General features: G+C 38.8%; 1 protein-coding gene across 3 annotated transcripts in view; it reads left to right on the top strand.

Moving 5' to 3' along the window:
- LOC120624370 (ankyrin repeat domain-containing protein 29-like) overlaps positions 1-12,782 on the top strand; it is a 52,003-nt gene extending 39,221 nt beyond the window's left edge. The window contains exons 3-9 of one of the 3 annotated variants that reach the window (XM_039890874.1): positions 5,426-5,524; positions 7,651-7,749; positions 8,397-8,495; positions 9,431-9,628; positions 10,035-10,130; positions 11,339-11,422; positions 11,471-12,782. In XM_039890874.1, coding sequence (XP_039746808.1) covers positions 5,426-5,524; positions 7,651-7,749; positions 8,397-8,495; positions 9,431-9,628; positions 10,035-10,130; positions 11,339-11,422; positions 11,471-11,581 — 786 coding nt within the window. In that variant the 3' untranslated portion in view covers positions 11,582-12,782. Of the gene's footprint in view, positions 1-5,425; positions 5,525-7,650; positions 7,750-8,396; positions 8,496-9,430; positions 9,629-10,034; positions 10,131-11,338 lie in introns of all 3 variants that reach the window. The other 2 variants (XM_039890875.1, XM_039890873.1) reach the window with 2 other exon arrangements.
- The last annotated feature ends 1,627 nt before the right edge of the window (positions 12,783-14,409 follow it).

The following is a 14,409-nucleotide window of genomic DNA, read 5'->3' as shown; positions in this document are numbered from 1 at the left end:
CAGTTCGCGACAAATTTCAATAACACCTCAATACAATGTTTCGGAAATGGATTTAATAAATTGAATAATCTATAGATACTTTTATATATGTTTCACGCTTCGTGGGCTCTGGCGAATGCAACATTCAAATTATGCGAGAGATGAAATCTTTCTCCGAAGCGTTATAGCAATATTGGATTGAACAGATTTTTTTCTAAATGCGGGAAGTTTCTCATTTCAAATCGCATTACAACCCATAAAGTGGTAACGGATTTCAGTAGATACTCGTACCATATTACACCCACGCACCCCGCCAAGCCTTAAGAATGTTATGACGTCCTTTGCCTTTAGATAACAAGTCTTGTGGAGCGAGTTATATGAAAAATATACATTACATATCCCGTACCTAAAGTAAGTGAGGCTATCATAACATCAGCATTGACGAGCTCCCTGGCGCAGTGGTGATGTGGTCTTGTAACTGGGAGGTCCGGGATTCGATCCCGGATGGGTATTTTGGGAATTCATCATTTCTGAATTTTCTCTGGGATAGTTTGTTGGAAGGCCTCGGAGTGGCTAGTTACTCTAGCGACAAAGCTGTGCTGCCGAGAGATTTATAATTTGTTTACCAATTAGGGATATAGGTATATATAATATAACTCTGAGAGCATCGCCGCACAAGTGGAAATAATATATGTTCAATAATAAAAGAGGGGGTAAACTTCTCCCTGTTCCCGTGCTTTAGCAGGTGGACATGTTAATTGGAGTTAATAAATGTGTGGGAGAAGTTATATTTTTATACTTTCCCAGGGGAGATAATTGTCTCCTGCCCACGCTAGCCATGCAGCTGAGATTGCAGTCAAGGGTCTACTTGTAGTGGGATAAAATAATTCAAATTCAAAATTCAAATTCAAATTCAAAATTCATTTAAGTATTTCAAGTAGGCCTAATATAAGCACTTTTGAAACGTCAAGTCTGTCTGTGTTTAGTGACTCTACCACCGGTTCGCAAGTCAGATTCTACCGAGTAGAAGCCGGCAAGAAACTCAGTGGTTGCTCTTTTCCAATATCAACAATTTACATTTTACATTTTAAAATTTATTTTTCTATCTTGTGAGTGTAACGGTTCTAGTTAGGTCTAGTAAAAGATGGAACACGTAATCACAAATTTATTTAGGGTAACAAGGTCAGCGGTCGTGGGTGAAAGGGCCAGTCAATTAGTTCGCTTCCAAATTCTGCAGTGGGCGAGCACTGCCCTTGTAGCCGTTGATTGCGTGGCCCAGAAGGATCAGGCGAAGACGAGGTGGTCTTCAGCTGCACCCGGAGATCGGCGTCGGAGGTGACGTCGACAACAACAGGGAGTCTTGAGACTTGAGACTCGAGGCGAGGCAGGCGAAGACGAGGTGGTCTTCAGCTGCACCCGGAGATCGGCGTCGGAGGTGACGTCGACAACAACAGGGAGTCGAACCCGGAACTTGAAACTTGAAACGAGGAACTCGAAGCGAGGAACTCGAACTTGAGACTCGAAACTCGAAACTCGAACTTGAGACTTGAAACTCGAACTTGAGACTCGAAACTCGAACTTGAGACTCGAAACTCGAACTTGAGACTCGAAACTCGAACCCTGGAATTTTCGTCCAGTTAGAAAGACGCGAGCGCGGTTGGTCCCCGCGCACCGCTCCCCTCGCGCCGGGATCCAGTTTCGCGACATTTCGGAAGATTGCCCGCGCGCAAATTCCAACAATATTATTATAAAATTTATGTAACGTAATTAAATAGACATTTATTACGTTACATGAGATATGAAAGCGGAGCCGGATGCTTCCAAGCAACCTTGTCATTACCTTTTTTCCGGGGAATTAAATAAACAAAATACGATCCAAAGGTAACGAGAGTGAAACCGCGCGTACGAGCTGTTTTTTCTAATAAATTATTAAATATAACGGGTAGTCAAGCATTGACCGGTCTATAATAACCATTATTCATTAGTCATACGCAATCTCGACAACAGAAAAACTTACTACATAAAGAAAATCGAATCGCCTATAACAGGTTGGTTTCATATAATATGCAACCGAACTCAATCTATCACAAAGATTGTACTATAGTAGCGTGCTCCACTTTCAAGTTTTTTTTGGTCATTTATTTCGATAGCTATTCTTCGTACCTAAGTTACTAGTGACAGCGATTAAAAATCGCGTTGTATAGAATATAGTATTACGATCAAAGCGCCATCCATTCGTTATATTTGATTCTTCCATAAAGGCTTGTCTGGAAAATATCGATTAGAGCGATAAGAAAGTTTTATTTTGTAATTTTCAAATTATTTATTTTCTTTTTTTCTCTTTTAATTTTAAGACATTAAAGATGTATCTATTATTATATTATTAATTAAAATAACTATATCTTGTATATTTGATTATAACAAAATATGCGTATTTGTAATATCAATAAATTTTTATTCCTCTGTCCTCCGAGGGGACAAAGCATGGGCACAGACTATAAAAATCTTTAAAAACTAGTTCGGTAGACTCGGCCCAAGTTAGTCCTTGACTATGAACTCTCCTGGTAAGTGATGAAGCAGGAATGTGGCAGTTATATTAAACCCATGCCTGTCTTAATTGTTTTCTACGCGAAATCGAACTGGAACGCTACATCACTTTTCGACTTTAAAGTCGACATTTACATAGTAAAAAAAGTAGTTGAAGCTCATGGAAATCGTAATAACCAGAGCTATAGTACTTTAAGGATGGAGAACACTTGTCGGGAGTATACAATTCTGTTTTTCACAACAGCGTACACCAGTTGTTTCAGATCGTAACAGGCAATGTTCTTTAAAATTTCCAATAAAGTCGCTACGCGACAGATGTTTTGTTGAAATTCGAGTGCTCTGAGTCTAGTTGGCGGCGTCAAGTTGACGCTTACACAACATTTCTTGTGTTTCGTTATTAAGATTGCTATGATCGAGCTCCAGTAATCGCTGTCGCTTACACGCTTACGCCAAGTAAGCAAGAGGTCGTAATTGTTATAGCGCTATGAGCTATCGACCGACAACGCGCTCGCATCGCAATCAGTTACGCAACGTTAATACGATTTCTTGGAGCTTTTGTGCTATGAGTCTGTTGACCTTGAAAATTTTTTGAGTGATTGATAATGCATTTTTGAGTGGCGGGAGGATTCGGCCGCGACTAGTTACCACCCTACCGACAAAGAAGTGCCGCTAGCCGAGGGGTGTGGGTTTAATATATAACTGCGGTACCCCTAGGTTAGCCCGTTATCATCTTAGGCTGCATCATCACTTACCAGCAGGTGAGATTGTAGTCGAGGTCTAACTTGTAGAGGAAAATAATAAAAAATGTCTATGTTCTACATTTTTGATAATTGGCGATTGGATCACATCATGGTGCTGACGTCACATAACAATTTTGGTGATTTTCTTTTTATACCTTTTTTTTTTGTTTATTTTTCTTTTTGTACTTACTAAATTACATACAAGGAAAAACTTGATGTAACTGTTATAAATAGTAGCCCAGTTACAAGGAGTTAACATGTACTAAAGGTTCAATACAGTACAATATTAATAGAGTTTTAAAATTATCAAATTCAATAAATATTATTATAAAATGTATATTTGTATTTGGATTTTATAATTTATTCATTATTTTTATATATCTACCTAAATAATTGTTCCCCGCAACTTTATCCGCTTTTCTAAATAATATACCCCGACCCACCGTGTCACAACGGACGCCTGCGCTTTTACTTCATGTGCTCGGCTACTAAGTGTCGTACTAGCGTTATGTGAAATAGCATACAATCATACTAGAGAATTGGGCTATCAAATGTAATCAAGGATTATTTTAAAACCAACTCTTTTAAGAATGCTTTTTATTTTAAAATTGTTAAAGTTATTAACCTACACTCGGAGTAAAAATCAAATAAATAAAGTTGAAATGTAAATTATAATTTTGAAACAGGCAATGATTTGATCATGCAATCTCCCCGGCAATTCGGCAATTCCGACCTGAGAGCTTTGCCAATAAAGCCACGCTTCTCGTATCACCGAATATGTGGAATTTTTTATTTGAATTTCGATTTAATTTAGAGGCTCAGTGGTTAGACCTTCGGCCTCCCTTTCGGGGTGATCAAATTCAAATTCAAATTCAAAAAAAAATATGAAGCGTTCATACATATTTGTTTACATAATTGTAAGGGGATGGTGATAACTTCGTTCGCCAACTTAAACCTAAAGCTAAGATTGAGCGGGTTTTTTTTATAGTAATAATTAACGGACCAAGCAGACGGCCCACATGATGGTTAGTGGAAAACCGTTGCCTATAGCATCATGCTGCCTTGTGTCCTGCAATTTGAACCGCACCCTTCACACCGGAACACAGCATTGCAACAATGCTGCTTAGCGGCAGAAATAAGCATGGTGATAATACCTCCCCGGATGTGATCTGTCACAAAAAGCTCTTCGACTACTAAATTTAAAGTATCCCTTGCTTAAACGGTAAATGAAAACATCTTGAGGAAAACTGCGTGCCTGAGAGTTCCTCAAAACGTTCTCAAAGGTGTGTTAAGTCTATCTAATTGTTGATGTTGGAAAAGAGCAACTGCTGAGTTTCTTGCCGGCTTCTTCTCGGTAGAATCTGCCTTCCGAACCGGTGGTAGAATCACTACAAACAGACAGACTTGACGTTTCAAAAGTGCTTATATTAGGCCTACTTGAAATAAAAAAATTTTGAATCTTGAATTTTACCACATGTCCAATGCAGCCTAAATCCTACCCATTCTGGGAGGAGACCCATGCCTTCCAGTGGGCCGGTAATCCTTACTGATATTATCAATGTGAAAGTTTGTTTGTTTGTCCTTCTTTTACACCCTAACCAAGCAACCAATCTCCTTGATTTTTGGCACAGAGTTAGTTGTAAGAATGGAGATTAACATAGGATAGTTTTCATTTCAGGAAAACAAATGGTTCCCACGGTGGATTTGTAACACAATGGTGAATTTGTAAAAATCGTAAACCGTGGACGAAAAAAGCGGGCAAAAGCTACTGGTTTAATATAGATGATGATACATTAAGAAAATTAAGCTTAATTTGATGTACTCCGCGAACTGCAGGAGCATCCACAGGAGATATTGACTTTACAATTAACAATTGTTAACAAGATAACAAGTTGTTAACAAATATTCAGGAGGTTGCTCCGGTTTCGGAGCGAAACGTGCGTACATTGCTTTGGTGTGTAGTATTGAAGAAATTATAAATAACACCACACAGATTCTCCTGCATTTCGCGGAGTAAAGATAATTAAGCTTAATTTTCATAAAATATAATCGAATTAAAAGTAACGTCTGCTTATATTCAATATAGATGATGATGTTACATTTGTTTAGTTTTGTTTGAGCTGTGTTTGTATGACCATAATATTTTGTGCCGCTTGCAGGACGGCACCACGCCGCTGATCCTGTCGGCGGCCATGGGGCACACTGAGTGCGTGCGCGAGCTGCTGGCACAGGGCGCGGACCCCGCCTGCTGCCGGACGGTACGTGCCACCCATTTGTGCCATCCCCGCACCGACATAAATGAAAATGAAAAAGTTTATTGAACTCCTATGGTAAAACTAACTTTAACGTTTGTAACGTTAGGTAGGTATTGTTTTTAGTCACAAAAGAATGTATCTCTAGCGATCTTGTTGTGCTCGCTAGCTAGACTCCATCCATGAGTTTGTACTGTACTGTGTTGCTTGGAAGTATCCGGCTCTGCTTTCATCTCTCACAAGATAAAAAAAAATTAAGGTTAAAATGTAAAATATAAATAGTCAATGTTGGAATAGAGGAACTGCTGTTTCTTGCCGGCTTCTTCTCGGTAGAGTCTGCCTTCCGAACCGGTGTTAGATTCACTACAAACAGACAGACTTGACGATTCAAAAAAAGTAGGGGCTTACTTGAAATAAATGAATTTGTACTTTATTCCGAAAATCCTAATATCTAATGAATGTAAACGGAGTGTGAGTATGTGTGTACGAGTATGTGAGTGAGTGTATAGGTATATGTGTGCGTGTGCGTATGATTTTATGATTTATTATTACGATTGATCTCACAAGGTCTTCTGGTTCAATAATGTGTCACTAAAGCAAAATTCACAATAATTGAAACATGCGATACACAGCTGCAATGCAAAAACTTATTTTACAAAGAATCCATCGAGCAGCGAGTGGCCATCCATACGTTTTCATAAATTTAATTTTCTTAAAGTTTCCAATCGAAATTGTCAAAAGAATAACGTTACATATAATTTTATTTGAAAAGTACAATGATGGTGTTCTCAAAATCCTTTTTTTGAAATATTACCAAATTATAGTAGGCAAAGAAATCAAAAAGAAAACATTGAAATCGGTCAGGTCATTTTATTTTTATATACATACGATTTGACTAGGTAGGTACATAAGATTTATTTTGGTGACATACCATTCTTGCTTCAGTGCCCTTAGTACCTCTACTCATATAGGGAGATTCTCGCATTTAAAATTCCCCTTTGTTGGTAGTAAAGCCCTGAATCATGTAGCGAGCTCGAAAGCTGGCATTTTGTAAAAGCGCTCGCTCTTGGCGCTTTTCATCGCAATTCACGGTTTATGAATGAGCTGCTTTCGTACCGCTCAAGTGTGCACTCGGCGAAATAAACGACTTCTTGATGGTTTGAATACCGAACCGTTTTAATAATTTAGCCGTATTGAAACTTTTATGTTATTGACCTAATGTGCTAATGTGTGTTGGTCTTATTACGTTATGCCTTATGAATTTAAATCTCAGCACACTCAGTAATTACACCAGAGACATTCAACTCAACATATTATGGAAATTAATTGGGTGTACATACATACTCTGCGAAAAGCAGGAGAATCTGTATGGGCTAATTTATAATTTCTTCAATCCTTATATTCCACACCAAACAGATCTACGTCAATGTATAATGTTTCGCTCCGAAATTAACATTCAAATTAATTGTAAAGTCAACATCTCCTGAGGATGCTCCGGTTTAGGAGAGCAGAGTACATTCTGAAATTATAAACTCGTACATCGTTCTTCGATGCCCCGAGGAGGTCGCCAAACCAGCAGTGGTCAGCCCTGTGGTCTTAAGAGTGGAAGGTCCCGGGCTACAACCTGGGGTATATTTAGAAATTTATAATTTCTGAAATTTCTCCGTGGCTAGTTTTCACCATATCGACAAAGTTGTGCCGCCAAGCGATTGAGAGATTGGGGTATAAGGGTTTAATATAACTCATGCCATACCCCTAAAAGGTTAGCCCGCTACCAATTTAGACTAAATCGTTATTGATCACCTGTATAAAGCTAGCATGTGCGCCACGAGCGAGTTTTGTCTACACATTACCTTATTATTACATTATTATTACTATCTCTGTAGAAAATACGAGTAACGGGTAGAGATGATTATCTCGTGGCCAGTGGCGTGCATAGAGGGTATGCAGATGATATAAAATGACAAAATCTCCAGAAAGGATTATCTACCCTTAAGTATTCTTCCTTCATTTTATATCACCTGCATACCCTCTATACACGCCACTGCTCGTGTCGAGCATGCTAGCCCCAGCCCAGGGCTAGCTGCTAGGAGAGAGGGTACTACAGTGGGTACAGCGGGGTCGTGTGTCAGACAGGGACGAGCGCGCTGTTCTTCGCGGCGCAGGGCGGCTTCCTGGACATCGCGTGCTTGCTGCTGGACTGCGGCGCCGACATCGACGCGCCCAGCACGGTACGCACGCGACCTAGCTTCTGATGTAACTATATTCACCGAGATACAATATCTTTTACCTGTCTATTACATTGATCGACTCACGATCACTTAGTACAAGATTTGCTCGCTCGGTATCGAAGAGTCGTTTTCATTTATCGAAATACTTGAACGTCAGGATAAAATGAATCTAAATCGCTAATATTTTTAAAACTCAAATTAGCCTGCAATTCTTAGCTAGCTTTTGGCATGTGTAAAAAAAAATCAGCAGGATATATGAACAGTGATAGCCTAGTGGTAAGAGCTTCGGCTTCTCTTTGCCCCGGCACGCACCTTTAACTTTTCTGAGTTAAGTGCGTTTTTAATTTCAGTAATTTAATTACACGCAATTACGATGTAGGAAAACATCGTAACAAAATAAGCCTGATAGCCGCACTTGGCCAGCGTGGTGGACTACGGCCTGGATTGGATTTGAGACTCTAAATCGAGTGACTACAGGCCCATTTCACTTTGACGCTATAGAGAATAGAATAGAATAGAATAGAATAGAAAAACTTTATTGCAACACAACAAAAAAAGGAAAATACAAGGAAGTTGCGAAAGCGACTCCCCAAAAGCGAGCGAGCAAACCTAGTACAAGTCAGTGAGGTACAGTGGTGGGTGCGCAGGACGGCGGCACTCCGCTGTTCGTGGCGTGCCAGTGCGGCCACCTGCCCGTCGCGCAGGAGCTGGTGCGCCGGGGAGCCAACGTCAACTCCTGCATGAAGGTAAATGGTAAAAATACTTCGACTTGTACATAACCCGATATTAAGATGGGATTTCTCGATATTTGGAGCATGTTGCATGGGTCGCGGTCACGACAGGACTGCGGAGATGCGAGATGTCAAGTTGGCTGTCACGGGCAGAATCTGACTACCCGCTTTCGTGTTCTTTTTGTTGATATTTCACGAACTTTTCGACATACTACACTGACCTCACTTGTTAATAAATGTTGATTAGCCACGAAAATCTTTGTTTAAAATCTTTAGTCTACGATCTAAGTGATTCCATTCTTGGTTTAAGTTTCAATCGTATAATTTTAATACATTGGGCAGAGTATGTACTCTGCCCAATGTATTAAAATGTTTTAACGCACATTTAATATTGAAATCTTAAAATTCATGTGACAGAAATGACAGAAGTCCTACAAATGTATTTAATAGATTTTTTTTTTAAATTTAATCACATACCCATGTAGGTATTTATGCTTTAATTTTCTAGAAATGATTGGCTGGAACAGTTAACTTATTGCGGACATTAAAACACCCAATGCCATATTAACCATAATATCATATCGCATCTTTTGGATGATATTGTTCTACCGAATATCATAACATTCCTTTGTTTTTTTTATTCCTTCTAAGCAAAGGATTTACTAGACAGTTACATTTATACTGCTCGATGCGTTGTTTCTGTATGAATTTAATAAAAAGAACTCTACTCACGAAACTCTACTGATACGCCAGTCACTACCATTTTACGTGTATATATATTCAGTAGACTTACCATTCTAATGTTTGAGAATCTTTTGTAGCAGTCTAATATTATAGGTGTAGATGAAATCTAATTAAACTGTTGACAATTAGGTATTAAAATACTCGTGTGATAATACTTAGTGCACTCATGTAATACACCGCATACAACACCGCGTCCCGGCTTGCAGGACAAGGCGACCCCGTTGTTCATAGCGGCGCAGAACGGGCACGAGGAGGTGTGCGCGGCGCTGCTGGCGGCCGGCGCGCGCGTGGACGCGGTGCGCAGCGACCGCGCGTCGCCGCTGTGGATCGCCTGCCAGTGCGGCCACCAGCGCGTGGCGCGCGCGCTGCTGGCCGCCGGCGCGCACGTCGACCGCCTGCGCCAGGTGAGCCGGCACACTGATCCCACTTCTGATGCGCACATTACACGACACGATGGCTTGAGTGGGTGGGTGAACGAATAGTCAGAAACTTTGTCTGTTTGTAGTAACTCTACCACGTCGTGTCATATTGTGTTGCTAAGTTATGAAAGCCATCATCAGAAGTGGGATACACCAGCACTCCTGATAATAACATTCTCTTCCACCTTCCCTTTACGCTATATCTAGTTTCTTTATAAAATACCACTTGACTCGCCCTACAAATTTTTCTTTTAATTCTTATATTATAATATTATTTTATAACGTTAGTGATTATCCACTTAAAATTATAAGGGCATAAAAAACTTCTTAAAATGTCAAAAGCTTACAAATCTTAGAATAGTGTTTGATTGCATTGTTACATTGATTTCAGGATGGCGCAACTCCGCTGTTCAAAGCGGCGCACAAGGGCCACGCCGCCGTCGTAGCGGAGCTGCTCAAATATAAGCCCAACCTGGGCATACTACCGGTTAGTATTGTGGTAGATAAAAGCATAGCAAGATCTGGTGAGAGTCGATTGTTGTTGAGAATCCCACGTAACCCAAGTTGGGTATATTATTACCTCTGTAGTCAAAAAAAGGTAGAAACATCAGTTTCTTATGAAAGTTATCTAAAACAAATGTCAATCCTAACTAAAAGTAATAATTTCACATCAGTATTTTAAAACATTTAAACCTTTTTCCTGTGGTCATAGTCATCCGTGATCCTTTGACCTTAAATGTTTACACAGTTGATGTAATGGTTGTCACCGCGTATTTTTTTTTACAATGATTATAATGATTATATTTATACAAAGATTCTGGGACTTCAAAGTTACGGAACGAAAGTTGTTTATCATCATGAATTATTAACTATCGTAGCCAAGTTCACAAATCCTGTATTTCTTTCAGTAAGATGTGTTGTTTTATATGTAACGTAGGTATTTAAAATAACATAATTGTACAATCCACGGCCGACGGCACATTTGACGGCCGACTGGCGCAGTGGGCAGCGACCCTGCTTTCTGAGTCCTAGGCCGTGGGTTCGATTCCCACAACTGGAAAATGTTTGTGTGATGAACATAATTGTTTTTCAGTGTCTGGGTGTTTATCTGTATATTATAAGTATTTATGTGTATCATATTCATAAAAATATTCATCAGCTATCTTGGTACCCATAACACAAGCTACGCTTACTTTGGGACTAGATTGCGATGTGTGTATTGTATATTTATTTATTTATAATCCAGTGGTCAGAATTTACCCCCTGTGACCTTTACAGTATCAAATCCGTTCCTTTTATTAAATCTTTGCATAGTTGTAGGTACTTTGCTTAACAATATATTTTATGTTAATATATTTTATTATAATTCTTATTTATTTATATATATCTTTTTATTATTACTGTTTTTAATTATTCTGTTATATAATAGTGTAGATGGGTCATAGTTACCAAATAAAGAATTATTATTCTTATTGTTAGTGTTACAATAGACTTCAAACTAAAACTAATTACCGTAAGGTCATGCTCGGTAAACAGCCAGGCTGATTCTATGTGCATATACCTATTTCACTTGTTTTTTTGGGAGAAAAATCCTACAAAAGTAATAATATAAGTCGCAGTGTTCGTCATATTTATTTGGCTTGTACAGAGTGGCTAGTTAACTTTTACTAGTTGTTGATAACGAGTGGGTCGCAGAACGGGCAGTCGGCGTTGCACGGCGCGGCCATGTTCGGCCAGATGGCGTGCGTGCGGCTGTTGGCGCGGCGCCGCGCGGCGCAGGTGCCGGTGACCACTCTCCGCAACGCGGCCGGCCTCACGCCGCTGCAGGTGCCGGTGACCACTCTCCGCAACGCGGCCGGCCTCACGCCGCTGCAGGCCGCCGCCGCCGCGGGCAAGCGCGACGTGGCGGCCTACCTGCGCCAGCTCGAGCACTCGTGATGCGTGAAACTGAACGCGCTAATCTCAAGAACCAACTGGAAAAACTTTTTTTGGTACATAGTCCATTTATCGAGGCTACAGGCTATATCACATCACGCTACTACCAATAGGAGCGGAGCGGATACGGAAACGGATAAAGTAACGCCAAGTCCGCGACAGCATGCCTATCTTTCAAGGTAGACTGATAAGCAGACGAAGTCGCGGGGGACCGCTAGTCCAAGATAAAATACAGTTTTCTTCAAAAACTTGCGCAGCGGTGGTCTCCAGAGTGATTTTCCAACTTGCGGTAGATATTTTAGTGTATGCGCAAACAAATTGCACTCCCTACTCCCTCACTCTCGTAGTCCGATAGGACAACAGATCCGAGAGGACATGCTCTAAACATTATAGCGAGAAAATACACATCCGAATCCTCTAATATTAGGAGATTAACGCTATCATCTGTAGCTTTAGAGATTTGTTACTCTATCCCTTTTGTGATATTGATTGTGGCATCCCATCTTACTAATATGACATTAAATAAATCTATCTATACTAGTATCATAAATAAGAAATTTTGGAACGCAGACGGATACTGAATAAAATTTAGCACAGAGATAAATCATATATATTCCACAAAAATGTACCGTTGCCGTGAGATGCCCACTTGCTTGTTTGCCCGCTATTAATATATAAAAAAAGAATTTGTTTTTGTATTCCATAGAGCAAGAGATCGATATGTTGTTATGCATAGTGTTATACAATAAAGTTTAACTTATGCATACACATAAACATTTCTACACACAAAGTCGCGGGCAACGACTTGTGGTTATATAGCGTTGTATGAGAGAAGAGGCCAGTGCCCTTTTTTAATCAGTAGTTCCTCTTTAATGAGTTTACAAGTTCCTATAAAATTGTTTACGATGATTTACAACTATCATTAATTTAACATTGTGTTGTAATCATAGAAATATTAATAACAGGACCCTAGAAATGCTGTGTACGCGTCAATTTGTCGTCGCGAACGAGACTCTGAGCACACCAATTGTTATTTCGTACCACGAAAACATTGTAATATATAAAAAACTGCCTCTACGCTCTAAAGCTACTAGTGTGCTGGTTCTGATAAACCATTTACACGTACATATCTGAGTTTTAACGTGAAACCGAAAACCTAATAGTTTTTGAGTAAACCACTGCCATAGTTTAAAACTAAAAGAAATCAAATACAGCCCTAACATAACATCCAAAATTAAAAATTATGCGACTCCTGTCACTTTATTAGATACGCGTCGCGTAGCGTAGGTACTATGGGCATGTCGGTCTTTTATCTTCAATAGGGTTGACATAAGTAAATACTTATGAATGTTTTGATGATTAGTTTGTATGGAATAAAAAATGCTTCTTTTGATTTAACATTTTTTACAAATATAACATTTTCAGAAATATACAAATGCAAAATATACATATACCCTTCAAAATTATTTCTTAATTATGTTACCCGTTGTATAGGTAGTACGGCCGCTAGTAGCCGTCGTTCGATGACAAGTGTTATCTATACTTGAAGTGCCAAAAACATTTCTAGGGTGATCAACATTTCTATGGTTGTAATATATATTATGACATTTGCTAATAGGACATTTATATCGTGACTGCGTACTATCAGTTTCCATACACTACGTCACTTACATTATTATCGAGTAACATTTTAGCATCGCCTTATATGTATACCTCATTATATAATAACAATATTTTGATTACATGTATTTTAAAAGTAAATATCACTTAAATATAACATGAAATGTCTGTAAATAAAACAATATTTTATAAACGGTAGTTACTGTATTTAATTGAAGGGTCAGCTTCTCGCCTGCATTCTTTAAAACAATACTTATCGAGCTTAAGATGGGCTTAATATGGTGAAAAATTGGTACTTATGATGTTTTAACTGATGTGGTCTCTTGGCATAATAATCTTTCTAAAGACAAGGATTCAAATCGCTCGAGACTGAAGAAACGTCTCCACTATGTGACCTCAATATAGATCCCGTTTTGTTAAGCACGAAAACCAGTTTTTCGTGTTTTAAACGGAAAATTTAAAAAAAAAACTTACCTAAAATTTTAAACGATGTTGGTATGCCCATTCTCAATTATTAAATACGATATTAAAACTAGCCTGAGCGATTAGTGAAGGCTGTCAGTGTGTATGTCCCCTTGGAAAATGTAAATATTAGTAATATAATGTACACTCATTCATTTCGTACAACTACACGAATTATTATTAAAAAAAATTAGACTAACGTAATTTTATATACACGTTAGTTAACTTTGTTTAATAAAATATGTCTGAAAATCGGCAAGATACAATCTCTAGGGAAAATAATATTTAGTTGTTGTTTTGTAATATTATTTTCGGTAGATTTTGTTAATGTTTTAAAATCGTACCTAACGGTATGGATTGCATGTCAAATTTGACAGCTCACGCAATATCTGTAAGTTTTACATTGACAAGTTACGATTTGAAACTCTAAAGCGATCGAGGACCCAGTTTAGAATTGGTGCTTTTTTATTTTAAGGTATAAATAGTATTTTGTATAAATCTCACAAGTACATTTAAGTTAACTAGTCAATTAGAAAATCACTTAGGTACTCATAACAACTAAAAAACAAAAAACTCGTCACTTGAATCTCGGAATTAAAGAAATAAGTACACTACGATTCAAACTTCAATGCGTCTGCGTGAAGTTAGCAAGCGTGCGCTGTTACCCTCCCAGCTACAGCGGACACCCAAAATGTGTGTGTAGCGCAACGTCATGCGCAAACTTCAGGGGCGCATTAACGTTTGAATCG

Source organism: Pararge aegeria, chromosome 6, assembly GCF_905163445.1.
Source record: "Pararge aegeria chromosome 6, ilParAegt1.1, whole genome shotgun sequence".
NCBI classification, from domain to species: domain Eukaryota; kingdom Metazoa; phylum Arthropoda; class Insecta; order Lepidoptera; family Nymphalidae; genus Pararge; species Pararge aegeria.
This window is presented reverse-complemented; position numbering and strand designations above follow the sequence as displayed.